Raw genomic sequence first — 17,454 nt, 5'->3', positions numbered from 1 at the left:
TTGGCTGGCTTCACATTTTCTCCGTACAGTGTTCTCTTTCCTCTCCCACATCATCTTCTCTTTTTCTCTCGCCTTCCTGGGATATTTCGGTGGCATCTCAGGAGCCATTTTGGGGAAGGAGGTGGCCACGTGCTAGTAAAAACCGACTTATGTCAGAAGATCATTAGAGGCAACTGTGAGGCATGGTTGTGACATGTGATTTGGGGGGAATACAACGTGGGAAATTTAACTTTGGTGTTTTCCTGTCAGTAAGATTGGGCTTAGAGTTCAAGACTCCCTGCTGAGCAGCACACGCTGAAATGCCTGGGGACTTCCTGGCACTCATGTCTCTTACAGAAGCCATGCCAGGGCTCCCCAAGAGAAGTTCAAACTTGGTCTTTCTGAAGCCCTTTCTTCTGCCAGGATTCATCATCATCGAGGAATAAATATCTTTATTTTCCTAAAGCCCTTAAAACAGCCAGTTTCAAGCTATGATCAACAACTCTTGGGTTCGTCTCTTATTAGAAAAGTGGTTCCTTAGTGACAAAATGCTTGTCTGCACAAATATGCTAAAATTCCTGCCTAGATTCAGGAAACGACTCACTTTCTGAATATAGGACAATGGTCAGTAACTTCCTCCAATGCACCATGTAGACTAAATTATATTCTAGACATTTTCAAATCTGCCATGATACCTCTGGGGGCCCAAGACTACTTTTAAAAAGGCAGCAAAGGAAAACTTACTAGAAAGTGTATGCATGATTTGACATTAAGTTTGGCACTATCATATGGGGTCACTTTTATGTGACCAGAAGCTTTTTAATGGTAGTACTTAGTCACAGAAATCATAACTGTTGATCCTCTAACTGGTTGTACTGTTAATCTCCACCCAAGGTCCCAGGGCCTGTCAAAGAAACTCACTCCATTTGCTGATGAATTTAATCCAGGGCCTCTCAGAGGAAGGGGGTGAGGGAAGGAGAGTTTCTTGAGCTGACTCATTTGCAGGCCCTGAAATATGGTTCCATATGTGTTGGGCTTGCAGTTTGAAGAGGGGACCAGTAGCAATTGTTCTCCACAAGAGTTACACAGTTTGTACCATATGGTGGGAGCTGGGCCCTCCCTCTGAATGACCCATGTGCTTGCGAAAAACATACGTGTGCAGGAATTAATGGAGTTTATTGCTTGCTTTTGCCTGCCTTAGAAAAATCAGAGTCTAGGGTTCCAAAACCATTTTATTTCTGAGAGGTATCAGTTTGTTAATGGTGGATAATTCTGTAATGCCAGCTGTGACATCCTCCAAATTACTGTGTAGTCATTGTAATTGAGCTAACTTTTGCTAAATATTAACATAAATGCCAAAAAAAAAAAAAGAACGAAAACTGTAATTCTGTCCACGAAAGCCACTTTTAAGCTCTACTGGTCAAAAATTCAGACACAAATTGTGTCACACTATCTGCTTAAAAGAGATTCAAATAAATGAAAACAGTCTTATGTGTTGTTCCTGAATCCGTATTTTGTGCTAGGCACTTAATTTGCTTTATTTACAAGAAAGAGGGCTACTGACCCACGTTACAGGTGACAGGTACCAGAGGGGGCCGATGCAAAGCAACAGCGCTGAGGGCCAAAGGAAATGACCGAGATTAGTTTCCCACCACCGTTTTCTAGTCTAAAACCTGTGTGTGAACCTGAATTGATCTTCCAGTTTTTCGGTGCATTTATGCTCCTGATCTGGGACAGGAAGTAGAAATACAGGGGCCGTGAGAGCAGCCTCCTCGTTTCAAAAGTTCCTGTAAACTTGTCTGTGCAATCAGTCCTTCTGATGTTAACACAGAGATAATTTCCTGTCATCTGTTTTACTCATTTTCCATCCTGGGCACACGATTTTCTTTTTTATCGCCCACGAGTATGACCGGGTAAACATGTAAAGGACTAGCAGCATTGGCGGCAGGACTTTTCAGAAAATCAAACAGAACCACGCCCAAGGTAAAAAACAAGTTTTACACAGTACGGTCTCATTTTATTGCTAAAATGGGTTATTCTGCCCAGGAACACGCCTGGTGTTGGTAAAGCGTCTCCCTGCCCCAGAATCCAGACGCACCGCCGTGCGCCACCTACTGGGACGATAGGAAACCACAGGCATCGGTGGACACGGAAAAGAAAGGAGGGAACCACGACGGTGCCTGGCGGTCCAGCCAGGCTTCAGAGAGGTTTCCTGCTTCTGCGGAGCACTTCCCGGAACGATACGAGTGGAAGCAATCAAGTGGAGGCCGTGGCCACCGCTAAACGATGCCCTGCCACGCGTACATGGGCAGGTGGTAATGATTATAGCGCAGATAGTCAAGGATGCTCTTCTCCACCAGAGGCCTGTAGATGGTTTCCTGGAAAACTCTTTTGAGGTAATTCCTGGGCTTCTCGGGCAGGTTAATGCCCTCATCTTCGATCCGACGGGCTAATTCTTCTATGGAAGGAAGGTTTTCCTCCTGGAAAATACGGTAAGAGGCCAGATACTAAAATTACTTGGGCTTAGCTCCACAGTAAGAGGGCAGTTTCACTAAAACTCCCCAAGGTTGGTCATTTTGTTTTCTACATTAAAAAAAAATTTTTTTTTAACTGTGGCAAAACACACATAGCATAAAATTTACCACTTTAACCATTTTTAAGTGTAAGATTCAAAGGTGTTAGGGGCTTTCACACTGTCAGCCATGACCACCCTCATCTCCAGAATGTCCGCATCCTCCCAAATTGTAACTCTTTAATTTAACACCTGACTCCCCCTCCCTCTCCTCCCAGCCCCTGGCGACCACCCTTCTCCTTTCTCTATGGCATCTCGTGTAAATGGAATCAAACACTATTTGTCTTTTTGTGACTGTCTTACTTCACGTAGCATAATGTCTTCAAGGTTCAGCAAGGGTAGTAATTTTAAGCTCTTAATTTTAAGCTCTTAATGTACAGATAGAAAAGATCTGTATATCAGGCTTGTTTTAAAAATAAGAAAGGAGGTGATTAAAGATTTTTACATGAAAACTCCTAGATGGTTACTTTACTTGGTTACAGTCCCCAAGAAATGGGATTTTTAAAACCCTGGAATAAATTCTGAGTAAAGGCAAATTTCATTGATATCTTTAAAGATGGGGCTCAGAGGGAATAAAGTTATTTGAAGTTGAGAGGCATATGCTGTGCATGTTTACAATACAGTAGAGATTTTTCCAACATTTTATTATAAAGTAAAAGGATTCAAACATAGAGGCAAGTTGACAGAACGGTGCGCTTGACACCTGCATACACGCTACCTGGTTTCTGCAGCTACCATACTTGCTCCATCACCTATCTGCCCATCTATAGGAGGGTTGTTATAAAAAGCACTTCACTCAAAAATTAAAAAACGTTTTTAAAAAGGGACTTCCCTGGTGGTCCAGTGGTTAAGACTCTGTGCTTCCAATGCAGGAGGCACAGGTTCGATCCCCAGTCAGGGGACTAAGATCCCACATGCCATGTGGCGTGGCCAAAATAAAATCACTTCACTGAGATTTGAGCTGTGTGCTTTCTGAACACCACAATAATTGAAAATTACCCTAAAGGAAGATGGACTTTGATGGTATATTTATTTGACCTTCCAATGATTCTTTTTTTTTTTTAACAGCAAAAAACCACAAAAAAGCGGATAACTTGCAGAGTTCTACTGGATCATTAATTTATTAATAGTAAGAACTTAGAAAACTAGATTCAAACTATATGGAGACATAAGGTAATTATCACTTGGTTAAGTAAGTGAGACACTGCCAGGTGTGGCAGATTATACACACATCACTTGGAAGTACAGTCAGTGCGGGGCCAGGACTCCAAATGGGCTCAACAAAGACGGTAAGAGAGAAAATGGCAAGGGATGCCCAGAACTAAATATTAGAGGCACTGAAACATTTGAGTGCCCAAGCACGTATGCAGTACATCTGAGATTGATTCTTTCTCCCTTAATTTTTCAGGAAAAATGTATCAAACATAAGCAGTGAATATACAAAAATTAGAGAAGATTTTGGGCTCGTGTTGCATGATGCTGTTCTAACATCAGGGTAAATGGTGTAAGGTCACATAATGGAGCTTTTAAATTTACGGAACACAAATACTGCTCTAGATCGTAAACTCATTTTTGTACATTTGCCTCTCCTGGTGTGACCTTTTCTCAGTGTGATCACCTCCCGCCGACACTGTGACCACCCCCGCCCAGGGTGACCACCTCCCCTCCCAACGTGCTCATCTGTGAGCAGCTCACCTCACAATGCCACAGACGACACTTGACCTTTTATGTCTGACTTCTTTCAGTTAACTCAGTGTTTTGAGGTTCATCCACTTTCTAGACTGTATCAGCACTTCATTTCTTTTATGGCAGAATAACGTTCCATCGTGTGGATAGACCACATTTGTTGATCCACCTGTCCCTTGATGGGCATTTGGGTTCTTTCTTCCATCTTGTAATTCTGAATAGTGCTGCTATGAACGTTCATATACAAGTATTCCTTTGGTTATATACCTAGGAGTGCAATGGCTAGGTCATATAGTAATTCTGTTTGTAAGCTGTTAGGAGCCATCAAACCATTTTTTTCACAGCAACTGCATAATAATTTTACATTCCCACTAGCAATGTGTGAGTTCCTATTTTTCCACATCTTTGCCAACAATCATTATTTCCTCTTTTTTTTTTTTTTAACTATAGCCATCCCAGTGGGCGTGATGTGGTATTTCACTGGGGCCCTGGTTTGCATTTCCCTAATGATTAATGATGTGGTTTGCATTTCCCTAAAGATTAGTGATGTTAACATCTTTTCATATAAATGGGTTTACTCTGGCTCTTAATTTTACTCCATTGATCTATATGTCTATCCTTATGCAAGTACCATACTGTCTTGGTTACTGTTGATTTGTATTAAGTTTTGAAATTGCAAAGTGTGTATCCTTCAACTTTTTAAAAATTCCTCAAATTCTTTTAGCTTGCATTTCCATCTGAACTTTAGGATTGACTTTTCCATTTCTAAAAAAAAAGCCATGGGGATTTTTATAGGATTGCACTGAATGTGTAGATTGCTTTGCATAGTATTCCTATCTTAACAATATTTGTTTTTAGTTTAAAACTTGGCACTTTGGTTTTTAAAATTTTTATTTTATATTGGAGTATAGTTGACTTACAGTGTTGTGTTAGTTTCAGTATACAGCAAAGTGATTGTTATACATATACATATATCTATTCTTTTTCAGATTCTTTTCCCATTTAGGTTATCCTATCTTAACAATATTAAATATTCAAATCCATGAACATAGATGTCTTTTCATTATTAAGGTCTTCTTTAATTTCTTTCAGAAATGTTTTGTGGTTTGCAGAGTACAAGTCTTATACCTCCTTGCTTAAATTTATTCCCAAGTATTTTAATATTTTTGATGCTATTGTAAATAGAATTGTTTTCTTAATTTCATTTTGGATTATTGATCGCTAATGTAGACAACTGATTATTGTATGTTGATCTTATATCCTGTAACTTTGCCAAGTCCATCTATTAGCTCTAATATTCTTTTGTGATTTTTTAAAATTTTCTTTATATAAGATCACGTCCTTTGAAAATAGAGGTAGTTTTCCTTTCAGACGTGGATGCCTTTTATTTCTTTTTCCTGCCTAATTGCTGTGGCTAGAACTTCCAGTACACTGTTGAATGTAAGTGGTGAAAGCAGGCATTCTTGTCTAGTTCCAGATCTCTGAGGTAAAACTTTCAGTCCTTCACTATTGAGTGTGATGTTAGCTATAGGCTTTTCATAAATACTCTTTATCAGGTTGGGTCAGTTTCCTTCTGTTCCTGGCTTTTTAGTGTTTTTACTATGAAAGCATGTGTGATTTAGTCAAATGCTTTTTCTGCATCAATTGAGATTATAGCACTTCTCCCCCTCTTTCATTTTATTAATGTGGTGTATTACAAGGATTAATTTTCATATGTTGAACCACTCTTACATTCCTGGCGTAAATCTTGGTCGTGGTGTATAATCCTTTTAGTGTGCTACTGGATTTAGTTTGCTAGTATTCTGCTGAAGATTTTTGCATCATAACTTCATAAGGGATATTGTTCTGTAGTTTTCTTTTCTTTTGATGTCTTTGGCTCTGGTATCAGGGTAATGCTGGCCTCATAGAATGGGCTAGGAAGTGTTCCTTCCTCTCCTATTTCTCTGAGGAGTTTGAAAAGGATCAGTGTTAATTCTTATTCAAATGTCTGGTAGAATTCAGCAGTGAAACCGTCAGGTCTTGGGATTCCCTTTTTTGGGAGGTTTTAGGTTACTGATTCAATACCTTTTCTTGTCATATAGGTCTCTTGAGATTTTCTGTTTCTTCTTGAGTCAGGTTTTGTAGTTTGTGTGTTTCTTGGAATTTCTCTGTTTCATCTAGGTTATCTGTTTAGTTGGCATACAATTGTTCATAATATTCTCTTTTAACCTTTATTATTTAAGGTTGGTAAATGTCCCCATTTTCATTTCATTAGGGATTTGAGTCTTTTTTTTTCTTGATTAATCTAGCTAAAGGTTTATTTTGTTGATCTTTTAAAAGAACCAGCTTTTGGTTTCATCAGTCTTCTCTGTTTTTTTTTAATTCTTTATTTCATTTATCTCCACTCTAATGTTTATTAAGTCCTTCCTTCTGCTAGCACTGGGTTTAGTTTGGTTTTCTTTTTCTAGTTTGGTTTTCTTTCTTCTAGTTCCTTAAGGAGTAGAATTAAGTTACTGATTTGAGGGCTTTCCTGTTTTTTAAATGTAAGCATTTACAGCTATAAATTTCTCTCTGAAAACTGTTTTCTCTTTGCATCCCATAAATTTTGGTCGGTTGTGTTTTCATTTTCATTTGTCTCTAAGTACTTCTAACATCCCATTTGGTTTCTTCTTTGAAACCAAAGAAGTTGCTTAAGAATCTGTTGTTCACTTTCTAGTTGATTTCTAGTCTCATTTCATCGTGGTTGGAGAATATACTTTGTATGGTTTAAGTCTTTTAAAATTTATTGACACTTGTTTGGTGGCCTGTCCTGGAGAATGTTCCACACGCACTTGAGAAGACCATGCATCCTGCTGTTGTTGGGTCAAGTGCTCTGTATGAATCTGTTAGGTCCAGTTGGTTTTTAGTGCTATTCAAGTATTCTATTATCTTGTTAATCTTCTATCTGGTTCTATCCATTACTGAAAGTGAGATATTAAAGTCTCTATTATTTTCAAACTATTTTTTCCCAACTCTATCAATAGCCATCTTTCTGAAGGATGATTTTGACTATACAGAATTTCACCTTGGTCAGTGACTCTTTGGCTAGATGCATGACCAGAGGATTTATAAGCCGTTCCCCTTTTGACTTCCACAAAAGGATTTGAGATGTCTTATAAGGATCTTGTTTTCAAAATAAACCATATACACATTTAAAATCTACATATGACTTATGGAAGTCCTAGATAATAGTCATTTATTTCTTTCTCTACACGTGGAGGGAGGGGAAAATTGATAAACTGAGTGCTAGGACATCATAGTTAATGGGATTGAACTTCTGTACTTCCCTGAAGACAAGGTAGAAAGTGAAATTAAGTGGGTTACATCATCTCAACGTTTGGTAAAAGGAATTACTGTTATTCTGTAGTGAAGGCTATCTGCTTTGTTTTCCTATTACCAGACTCCTCAGTGAAATTCCCGCATGTCTGTTTGTATGACTACCACTTCCACTGTTGGCCTGTCTCCACCATACCTGTCACAGTCACTCTGACTTTTGGTGGCCGGCACTTCCTTGGGGCCATTCTTCTGTGCCCCGTGCTCGCACACAAACCCTCCCTTTCTCCCCCCGAGCTCTCTGAGTCCCTGTTCCATGTGTATCTGAGCTACAGGCAGACACCACTACAGGCCCCAATGCCTCCTGTGGCCCTTGCACTTGACAGATGTCAGAACAGTCCCCCAGTGGAGGCTCTTCTTGCAGAGGTTCCCCTTTCTGGAAATGTAGAGAACCCATGAGGATGGTTGGGGAAGCCTTAGAGCATCTTCTGCAAAGACCACTTGCAGTCTCCCTGCTCTCCTGCCAGGGCCCACTGCCAGGCCGAGTTTACGCACTGCAGACTGACCCACGGCAAACATGTTCTCCTGCCTAAAAGGTTTCAGGAGTCTCAGCGGGCGCCATGAGAAGCAGCCACCATTGCTTTTGAGGATGTGTGCTTGGGAAAATGAAGGGAAAGTTTCCCTTTTAAACTTGACACCAAAAACCGCTTGGCTCTGTGCAAAAGGTTAACTGAGGAGTTCAGATCTGGGGTTTAGAAGGTTTAGGCATAGAATGTTGATGGAATAGCGAGAATACTGATGACTCCTTCTTACGGGGCAGTGGTGAGCTGCAGGTTGTCTTGGGACGGAAAGAGGGAGGGAGCTTAGCAAAGCTCAGTGAGCACCAGGCTTCCAGCTCGGGGTCATGTTTTAATGTGGACCGACTTCCTCACAGCCCCGAACGAAGTGCAGGGACCTGGCTGACCTGTGACATCCTAAATCTCTCTCTCTATCTCATTACTATTCTCATTTCCAATTTGAATGACTCTTGCCGTGGCTGACCTGGGCCTTTAGCCGTCGGCCCCTCTGCTTCCCTTGGGTACGCTTCCCCGCCTGGTTCCTATCTTTGTGGGCATCAAAGAGAATTGAGTTTGGTTTAAACTTTAAACCTATGTTTCCCAATCTGAATCTACCTCTGATTAGTAAAATTATGTCAGTTTCCCAGCTTGGACCCCCCCCCCTCCCAGGGATGAAACTGAACAGGGGCGGGGCAATGAGGAGAGGGTACCACCCACCGCTGTGGTCCAGGGCCGACAACCCTGGCTTTGGAGCGGGAGACCCTTGGGTTGCGTGAAGTCTCTCGGCTTCAGCTTCCTCATGGGTGAAGTGGAGGTGAGACAACAGTGCCTCCACCCACCTCGGAGGGTCCCTGTGTGGTTCGGTGAGGTGGGGCGTGCAGCGGCTAGAACGAGGGGCCTGGGGACCTGGGCTGCATCTGTGCATCCGGTGTGGCAGCCCACACCCCGGGGACCCACGAGGAGGCGACACAGAGACGCAGAACCTGCCCGTCTAGACAGTCGGACGAGGCGGAAGGTCAGCTGAGCCCCAGCTCTCGTCCGAGTGAATCGAGGAGGAGTCTAGAATGCACGTTTGACCAAAGATGTAAACTCCCCGCAGCTCCGGTAAGGACTCTAGGTGTCGAAAAAGATAAATGTTCACAAATATTTTACTACGTACATGGCAGAGTCCAATTTCCTGCCGAGTACGGAGCCTGCGGGGTGTACAGCCTCACTTCCAGTTAATCCTACGTTGCTTGGAGAAAGAAGTGTCGGTTATAAAAGGAGTGCATTTCGACACCTGTTGAGTCCCCTGACACCTTTGGAACAACACGCGCACACGAAGGGTTAGCGAACAGCTGGCAAACGCGGACAGAAACTATAGGAACGCAGCCTTCATGCTAGAGGGCAAGGAGATACCACCCACACCGCGCTTTCAGCCCTCACTGTCCGCGGATAATGAAAGTACAGGTACTTGTAAAAGGGGAAAGCAAATCTGCCCCGCATAAAAGATTGGAACAATCCACATTCCCTGAAATATCACCATCTATGTTTACCTACTCCTTAGTTTGTTTCTGTGAGGGACAGTTGATTTTCAAAGTGAAACCGTAAAGTGGGAATGTAGGGAAAAGTCTAAATGATCAACAACTGTAACTGCTTCTAATTTGCAAGGAATAACCTACATATCTGTTAATCACTCTCACCTCCTTGGAGGATAAGATCTGGCGTAACTCTTTCCGGAGATCAATAAAACGATCGTGAAAGAGGGCCATGCACCACGGCTCCATGAAGTAGCTGGTGAGGGAAGAAAAAGGTTCAGTTAGTTGGAAACTTTCTCATTACCACTGATAAAGTATTTACCTGCTTTTTTTGCCTTTATAAATCACGGTTCTGGCCCTTTTGCGATCGTTTGCTCGTGAAATGGCTCGCGGAACAGCATGGCCAATCAATTTTGTAAATGGATGTCCCTGATGTAAGGCCAGCTTCCATAATTACATTTAAAGTGGTTTAATTCAGAGCTGGGGCAAGACCCAGTGAAGAACCCTGATTTTATCAGAATTTAAAAGCCTGAAGACTTGTAAAGAACGGTGTCTCCATTATCTGCCCTCGTTTGAGAAAAACAGATTGCAGGATTAACTGAACTGCTGCATAAACAAATTAAATTTGGGGAGACAATAACACAAATGTTGTTCATCATTAAGGTTTCTGGATTAATAATGACCAGAAAAACAGGCCACCTCCGTGTTGCAACACGGCCTTCGTGCAACTGCACGGACGCCTAATTGAATCTTTCTTCAGAGAGCAGTTCTGTTGGTGGCCCTATTTGCTAACTTTGCCCTGAAAACTGTTTGAACACATGCTTTCTTATGTGGAAGACAGTATGGCCATCCTTTATTTACAGGGGATTGCTGAATATTTGATGCATTCTTGGAAGAGCCAGGAACATTTACTGGTATTTTAACTCTTACTTTGTCTTAATGTTCCGTGTCTCGGAACAGGAAACTTCGCTCCTTCATGGTTAGAGACACGTGGGTGATGTGAGCTCCTCTGGATGTGAGTTTGTTGTTCCTGGGACTGTTAGTGGATGTCACGTGTGTGTCCAGCAGAAGAAAAACTGGTGCCCACGTGCAGATGAGCACCTTCTGTTTTCCGAGACAAGTTAATTCTTCGGAAGGAGGTAACGAGCCCCAGGGACACCGAGGCATTAAAGGACCGGGGCAGTGACAAGCATGCGTACAATCAACCTGGCACTCAGCCGCACGGCTCAGTACCTATCACCTGTTCGCCTGACCAGAATAGGACCTAATTTCATCCTTAACTACCTACTTTGTTGTTCAGGTCATATTTTCATCCAACTATTAATTCCACTAATGTGGGCTCCATACCCACTCTGTGACCAGCACTGTCCTGGGTACTGGGGAACCAGCAGGGACCAACACAGACAAACATCCCTGCCACCGTGGAGCTTATATCCAAGCGATAAATAGGTCCATGTTCAGTATGCAAATAAGAACTGCTTAGGAGGAAACATAAATCAAGCGAGGACAGGAGACACAGAGCAAGGTTCTCCCCTAAGACAGTGACTTAGTGAGTAAAGCCCGAGGGACAGAGATGGGAGAGAGTGAGCCACGTGGGGCTCTGGGGAAAGAGCCTTCCAGGAACAGCAGGTGCAAAGGCCCGGAGGCAGGAATGTGCCTGGCCCTCAAGGAGGCGGAGTAGAGATAAGCAGGGCGGGGGTGGGGGGTGGGGTGGGGTGGTAGGGGTTGAGCTTAGGAAGGTGATGGGCGGGAAGGATGATCCTGGAGGCAGAAATGCACTCACACGTGCTGTGTGATAGCTCCACGGCTGTCTAGCTCAGCACCTGTGTGCAACAGGCGTCCTATAGATGTTCACTGAACCAAGGAAGCAATAATGAATGCGTAAACTGCACACAGCATGGTATACACTCCATCCTGCCTGGCCCTGATTGGTCTTTCATTAATATAGAATAAAGTTCTGCTAAATAAATAGGCGATAAAACACTGCAAAGTGCCCCAAGATGGGCAGTAGTACCAAAGAGCGAGCCTCATGGGAACAGGGGGAGAGCCGTGGGTGAGCCCAGGCTTGAAGGGTGGTCTGCCTGAGCCCTGAGGCCCGGAGGGAGGGCAGAGGGGGTCCGGGGGGCACTCGTGGAAACCTGTCAGAGGTCTGAGTGACTCAAGGCTGCTGAATCCTGAATGAATGGAGTTGATAGGGGTTCTGGGCCCCCACAGACCCAAGCCGACATCCAACACCCATCTAATTCCTGGAGCAAAGGCACTGATGTGGAGCCGGCCACCTTGGAAGGCATCAACTGAGAGGGGTGATGTTGATCTCCTCAGACGGTAGCTTCTTGGACCAAAGCATCAGTAATGCCTAAGCCCAGACACTCAAGCGCAGCTGTGCCAGGATGGTCCCTGCCTCTTAGGTCTCAGCAGCTTCTAGAAAAGCTTCAGGGAGTTGTGGACTTGCAAATCTTGAAACCACTATAATGCCTGAGTTAGAGACCAGTGGGCACTTTTATGTTTGTCGCCATCTTTCCTGCGTTGCTCAGACGCCCAATCCTCCCGTGTGTGTTTCCACGGCAGCATCCCTGTGGAGGGTCTGAGGCTCTCACCTCCTCCGGCCCCTCCAGACACCTTCCACCCTGGCCCTCCTGCCAGATGGGCAGCCCAGAGGACCCGTGTCCACGTCTGCACCTCCCCAGTGCCATCCATGCCCACATCCAGTGCAAACCTCCTCTGTGGAGCTAACTCGTGGCCTGAAGGCTTCTACCCACTTCAGTGCGTGGGACACTTCTGACCGTGCGGGAAAGCTGACGCAGGGAGTGTCTTGACCTCTAACGCATGGTGGGCAACAGGTCCCCACGGCGTCCAGCACAGGCTGGTTCTCAGGAGACTGGAGGAGCTGGTGAGGATACCTGGGCCTGCTTCTCCCCGCTCTGTGGGGAGCTTCTGCGCTGGTGCGGTGACTCTGTTTAGGGTGGGCAAGAGGGGATTTTGAGTGGCATGGACCCCTGTGGGCCTCCTTGAAATCATCCTGGAAACATGGCAGCCTTCATTCTTAAAATTGGAAGAGCTTTGAATTTAACAGAACTCATTTTGCAATGGATGAGAACATTTAGTCAAGTGAAGATCGTCTCCTTTTGATACAATGTTAGAAAGAAGTTTTACTTTAGGAAAAGCTTTAGGTCTAGTTTTTCCCCCAAACTGAATGGCTCCTGTGCTTTAGTTTCTTTCCTTCTCCATAGAAAGGAGAGGGGCTTCTGGAATCCTTGCCAAGGCTGGTGGGGTGGGGGGCAGGTCTGCATTAACGGCCCCGGGGGCTTTGGATAGCTGGCATTAGTGCTGACCTTTGGGGAAATGTATATTTCCGTGAACACGGTGAATTTAAAAAATAGAAAACAATCGCTTCTTTCCCAGTTTACGTTCAAAATGGAAGACCTCCATCATTGGTGGCCGCGCAGTCTTCAGGAGACACTGTCTGGTAAGAGCACGGCCACGTGTGGTTTCTAAGTGCCTGTGTAGACTTGGGTGTTCGCATCATGAAATTCATTTCTAAACAGCCATGAGAAAAAGCTTACACGAACGCTCCAGGACCCAGACAGAAGATGTGAATGTCTCTGTTCATTTTGCCACGGCTGGCCTGGTTCATTTGGGGGGACTTAGATTCTCCGTGACTTTTGCAAACGATACACTTTTCTCAGAAGGCCCAAGAAATGTCAACTTGTGGAACTGAATTAAGCATTCTGGTCGATGTGGTGCAATCGTTAAGGAATTGGTCAGACCTCTCCAGAGCTCGTCCTCGTCTGGTCATTCGGCCTAGCTGATGGACAGCATCACACCAATGGGGTAGGGATCTGATAACCAGCTCTGCCACTGGCCACGCCGGATGCTGAGAAGAGCAAAGGGACAAGACACGCCGGTGAGGCTGCACTCGCCAGCCATGGGGCAAGCAGGACGCGTCTAAGGGGAAAGATAGGTGGATAAATGCTGTTCTTTCAGGTCCTGGATCTCAAGCCCAAGGCCAGGGCCCTTCAGCAGCAGGTAGGGAAGGAGAGAGAGTTTCAGAAGAGCAACTGGAAATGCTAAACTACACAACAGTTGGAAAAGGCAGAGAGTGGCAGAGAAGAAACACACCTTGCCCTCCAAGATTTTTTTTTTTTTTAATGAAAAGCATTCTCATTTTATCTTAGTGTGATAATAGTCAGTTTTTGCTTTTGGACCTGATCAGAGGGTCCCCAGCTGCCCCTCACACCTGCACAGAGGTTTATTCAAGCTGGAAACTCACCCAAGAGTTGCCTTTTCTCCTGGGGGTTGGGGGGCACTGCAGCTGGGGGGCCCACAGGCCTTCCCGGGAGCATGATGTTCTCGTGGTCCAGGCCCTTTCTTGTACTGACAGCACCACAGACTCATGGTGGAGGACAGACGTTCTCCTCCTGCCAGGCCTGGGAGTACGTGACACCCAGCAGGAAGCCTCAGCCTTTGGGCTGCAGCGTGGCTGGGGGGCCTCGGCCCTCCTGTGGACACTCCACATGCAGAAGAAAGGAAGTGACAGACGACAGGGTCCATCATCCAGGTTGCAGACACCCTGGGGGCCAGGTGTGACCTAGAGACGTCTTTGCTTTGGCCTGAACAGCATTTGGAAATTGGAGTTTCGGCCTTTCTCTAAAAGGTCAGATTTGGCCACGTTGGGTCCTCGTTGTTCTACAGCGGCAACCAGCTCAATGGAGAGATGCCCCTGCAGTCCCTTGTGGTCCATCCACCAGCCCGGCCAGCATCCCTCACCTCTGGGGCCACGGTGGGCATGTGGTGTGCCCACCAGTCCTGGTTAAGCAATTTGGGTGACACGGAGGTGTCACCAGCAAAGCCCACTGGGGTACCCAGGAAAAACGAGATGGAATCTGGGTGATAAGGTCTAACTCTTCTTTTGTGCTCAGTCTAGTTTCACTTGCCTGGAGGGGGACTGTGTGCAGATGCCTCGCACCTAACGTGTCGGATTAGAGTTCCCAGCTGTAAAACCGACACCCTAGCTGAGCTGGGCGTGTGCAGAGAGGCTGTGCCCAGCTCTGGGCCCGGGGCCGGAGCAGCACAGCTACCCCGCCACCCCCCAGAACCCCGTCCCTCCCGCCGGTGAGACCCCTATAAAGCAGTCCCGTCCCCATCCCTGTCCCGCCCAAGGCCTGTCCCAGAGAGCCTGTGCTCTAGGGCAGGGGCTTGCACCCCTCCCTTCCGTGATCAGAGAAGAAAGCTTTCCTCTGCTCTGAGCCCATCTCCATCTTGTTCTATTGGCACAAGTAACACGGGGCCGGAGGACCCTTATCGGGACTTGACTCGAAGGGTTGGTAACAGAAGCAGGTGTGTAAACATGTTCTCTGAAGCCACCTGCCCCCGTCCCCTTCCCCAGGCCAGTATGTGTGCCCAAAACACATATGCTGTCCTGTCTTCCTTTCTTCTTCCATCCTCTGTCCATTCGTTCATCCTTCCTAACAGGTTCCGTGAGGCCTTTCAAAGCCCTCTGTCTCTCCCTCCGACACCCATTTTCGTCTGGTCCTCTGTTCTCTGCCGCCTCTGCCCACCCCTCAGCGAATGCTTGCTCCGTCTCCGCCGTGCTCTCCCCTCCTCTCTGAGGCGTCGGCCAGAGCTGACCTCAGTGGCTGCAAAGTGGCAACGAGGGGGACAACCTAGGGGGGCGATTCTTTGCTGTTACTCCATCACAGCCATTGGTGGCAGATGCTTTGCTGGGCACTGTGGTCCCCACCCCCAAAGTGCACACACAAGGGTGGATGTGGTAGAGTGGAGGGCCGGGGGCGGGGCGGAGGGCCAGGTGGGGCGGCTGCCCTCACATCTGCGTCCTTTCTGTCGCTGCATTTCTATGTCACCCCTCTCGGGCAAATGTTTGCCAAAAAATTCAAAATAACCCTGGCTTTAAAAAGGCATAGCGGTGCTTTGTTCATATAAAGAAAGTCTAGGTGGGGTGTCCAGGATTGGCGTGGTGGTTCCATAGACATCAGATCACAGCACTAACCATAGGGCCCTTGGCCTCACAGAGCAAAATGGCTGCTGAGCTCCAGTCATCATAGATATGTTCTTGGATGGAAAAAGGGAAAATGAGGGTCCTTATTCTTTATTTTAGGAACAATTCCTAGAAATCTCACACAGTACTTCTATTTATATCTTACTGGCTAAGTTTGGTCAAATGGCTTCCTTGGCTGCCGGGAGTCTGGGGATCATTGTCATTTATTTTAGGTACAAAATAACATCCTATAACTCAGGATTCTGAAGAGCAAAGAGAGAACATACATTGTCTGCCATGATACCCAATAGACTCCACAACATCTACTTAACAATCTTTTCTTACAGTTAAATCTACATAAATTGGGAGAGTGTGTTTAGTTGAAGTTCCCAGAATGAGAACATATCTTTAACTAGATTTAAACCTGCCCCCAAAGTAAGCCTTGTGGAAACACACACATACACACACACACACTACTTTCTATATGTGACAGTCACCTCCAAGTCCATGGGAAAGCCCTGGTGTCGTCCACATCCCCATCTGGCCTGAGTTGGCTTAAATGCAGAGGACAGGGGAGAACAATTTGTGTTCCCACTGTGAGGTTGCATTCTGGTCATTTTATTCTGCCCATAAAAGAAAGTGGATTCATGCATTTCAAAACAGTTTTCAAAACTAAGAATAGGAACAAATAAGCATTTCCAGTTAGCCCTAGGTTTGCTTGGAAATTAAATTACACATTTCTGGGGTGGTGGATTTACTCAAGGATGCCACATATTACACAAGCAGACACAGCCCCGTGACACACTGTGACAAGAAAACCCTGAAGACCAAGATGGAAGTTTGATGTGACTATTTCCTGTCCAGTTCAAGTTTGCCAGAATTGCTATCTAGTTCATTTATTGCTTCGAGGCAGATCTAGAAAGGTAAGATGAATGATTTTCAAAGCAAAACCGACTAGTTATTTGAGATCAGTTGTAATTGTCACCTGCACAAGATCTAGATAACAGAAAACCAAGTCTCCTCTGAATATAATTCGGCTACAGGGTTGTTGTCGCCATCTACAACAGGCATCACCAGATAAAGGATGTTTACTGCTCTAAGGAAAAATGCCTCTCGATGCCCTGGCACTAAAAGCAAAATTCTGATCTTTGACAGAAGTCACCATCTTCTGACTGGCTTGTAAGCAACCTCTCTCTTAGTGCTGGTCAGCTCGTGGCTCTGCAGAGCTGGTGTTTGGCCAGTTACCCTGGTGTGCCAGGAACCAGAAGCTGACACTGCCTACGGCTGGGCACCCTGGGAGCCCCTGCCTGGCTGCAGAGGTGCCAGGAGAGACAGTCCCGAGCGGCTTGGAGTGTGAAGGCTGCTGTCTGCCGGATGCACTGGAACCAGTGTGATTTATTTGCCTGTGAGTGGACGAACCCTCGGCCCCGAGCCGAGGTGCCAGGAGGATGTGCTATCTCTCAAACACGAGTCTGTAAGAACACAGAATCCCAGAGCACGTTTGTCCTGAGTCTGTGTCCGTGCCCAGATTGTGCTGAGGTTGGAGTCCTGCCTGACTGCCTCCGGAGTCTTGGTTTCCAGAAATGCTATTCCTACACGATTCTCTGAAAGATCTGTCTGCTGATCATTTGTTTTTCTGAATCCTGGACACTTAGCCCAGGAAAAGCTGTGCTTCATCTTAGGAAATGGAATACATTTCTCTCAGGCACCCTGCAAATCTAGCCACCGATACACATTTCCCTCCTTGCTTTGTCCTGGAAGGAACCCAAAGCTAAGTGTTCGAGTTCACTGCAGAAGCACCTGCGCTGTGAAGGGCGCAGTCTCTCCACCTGGGCTCAGCTTCGCATTGCTGGCCTG

General features: G+C 45.6%; 1 protein-coding gene across 1 annotated transcript in view; it reads right to left on the bottom strand.

The window, feature by feature from the left end:
• Nucleotides 1-2,258: 2,258 nt before the first annotated feature.
• The window catches only part of CFAP61 (cilia and flagella associated protein 61), a gene marked incomplete at both ends in the record, with an annotated part of 251,678 nt that continues 236,482 nt past the window's right edge, over nt 2,259-17,454 (bottom strand). The window contains 2 exons of the mRNA XM_082857551.1: nt 2,259-2,459; nt 9,768-9,858. Coding sequence (XP_082713677.1) covers nt 2,259-2,459; nt 9,768-9,858 — 292 coding nt within the window. The remainder of the gene's footprint in view (nt 2,460-9,767; nt 9,859-17,454) is intronic.

This window comes from Leucopleurus acutus (assembly GCF_964270905.1).
Source record: "Leucopleurus acutus genome assembly, chromosome: 16".
In the NCBI taxonomy this organism is placed as follows: domain Eukaryota; kingdom Metazoa; phylum Chordata; class Mammalia; order Artiodactyla; family Delphinidae; genus Leucopleurus; species Leucopleurus acutus.
Note: the sequence above shows the minus strand (reverse complement) of the source record. Positions and strands in the feature narration are given on the sequence as shown.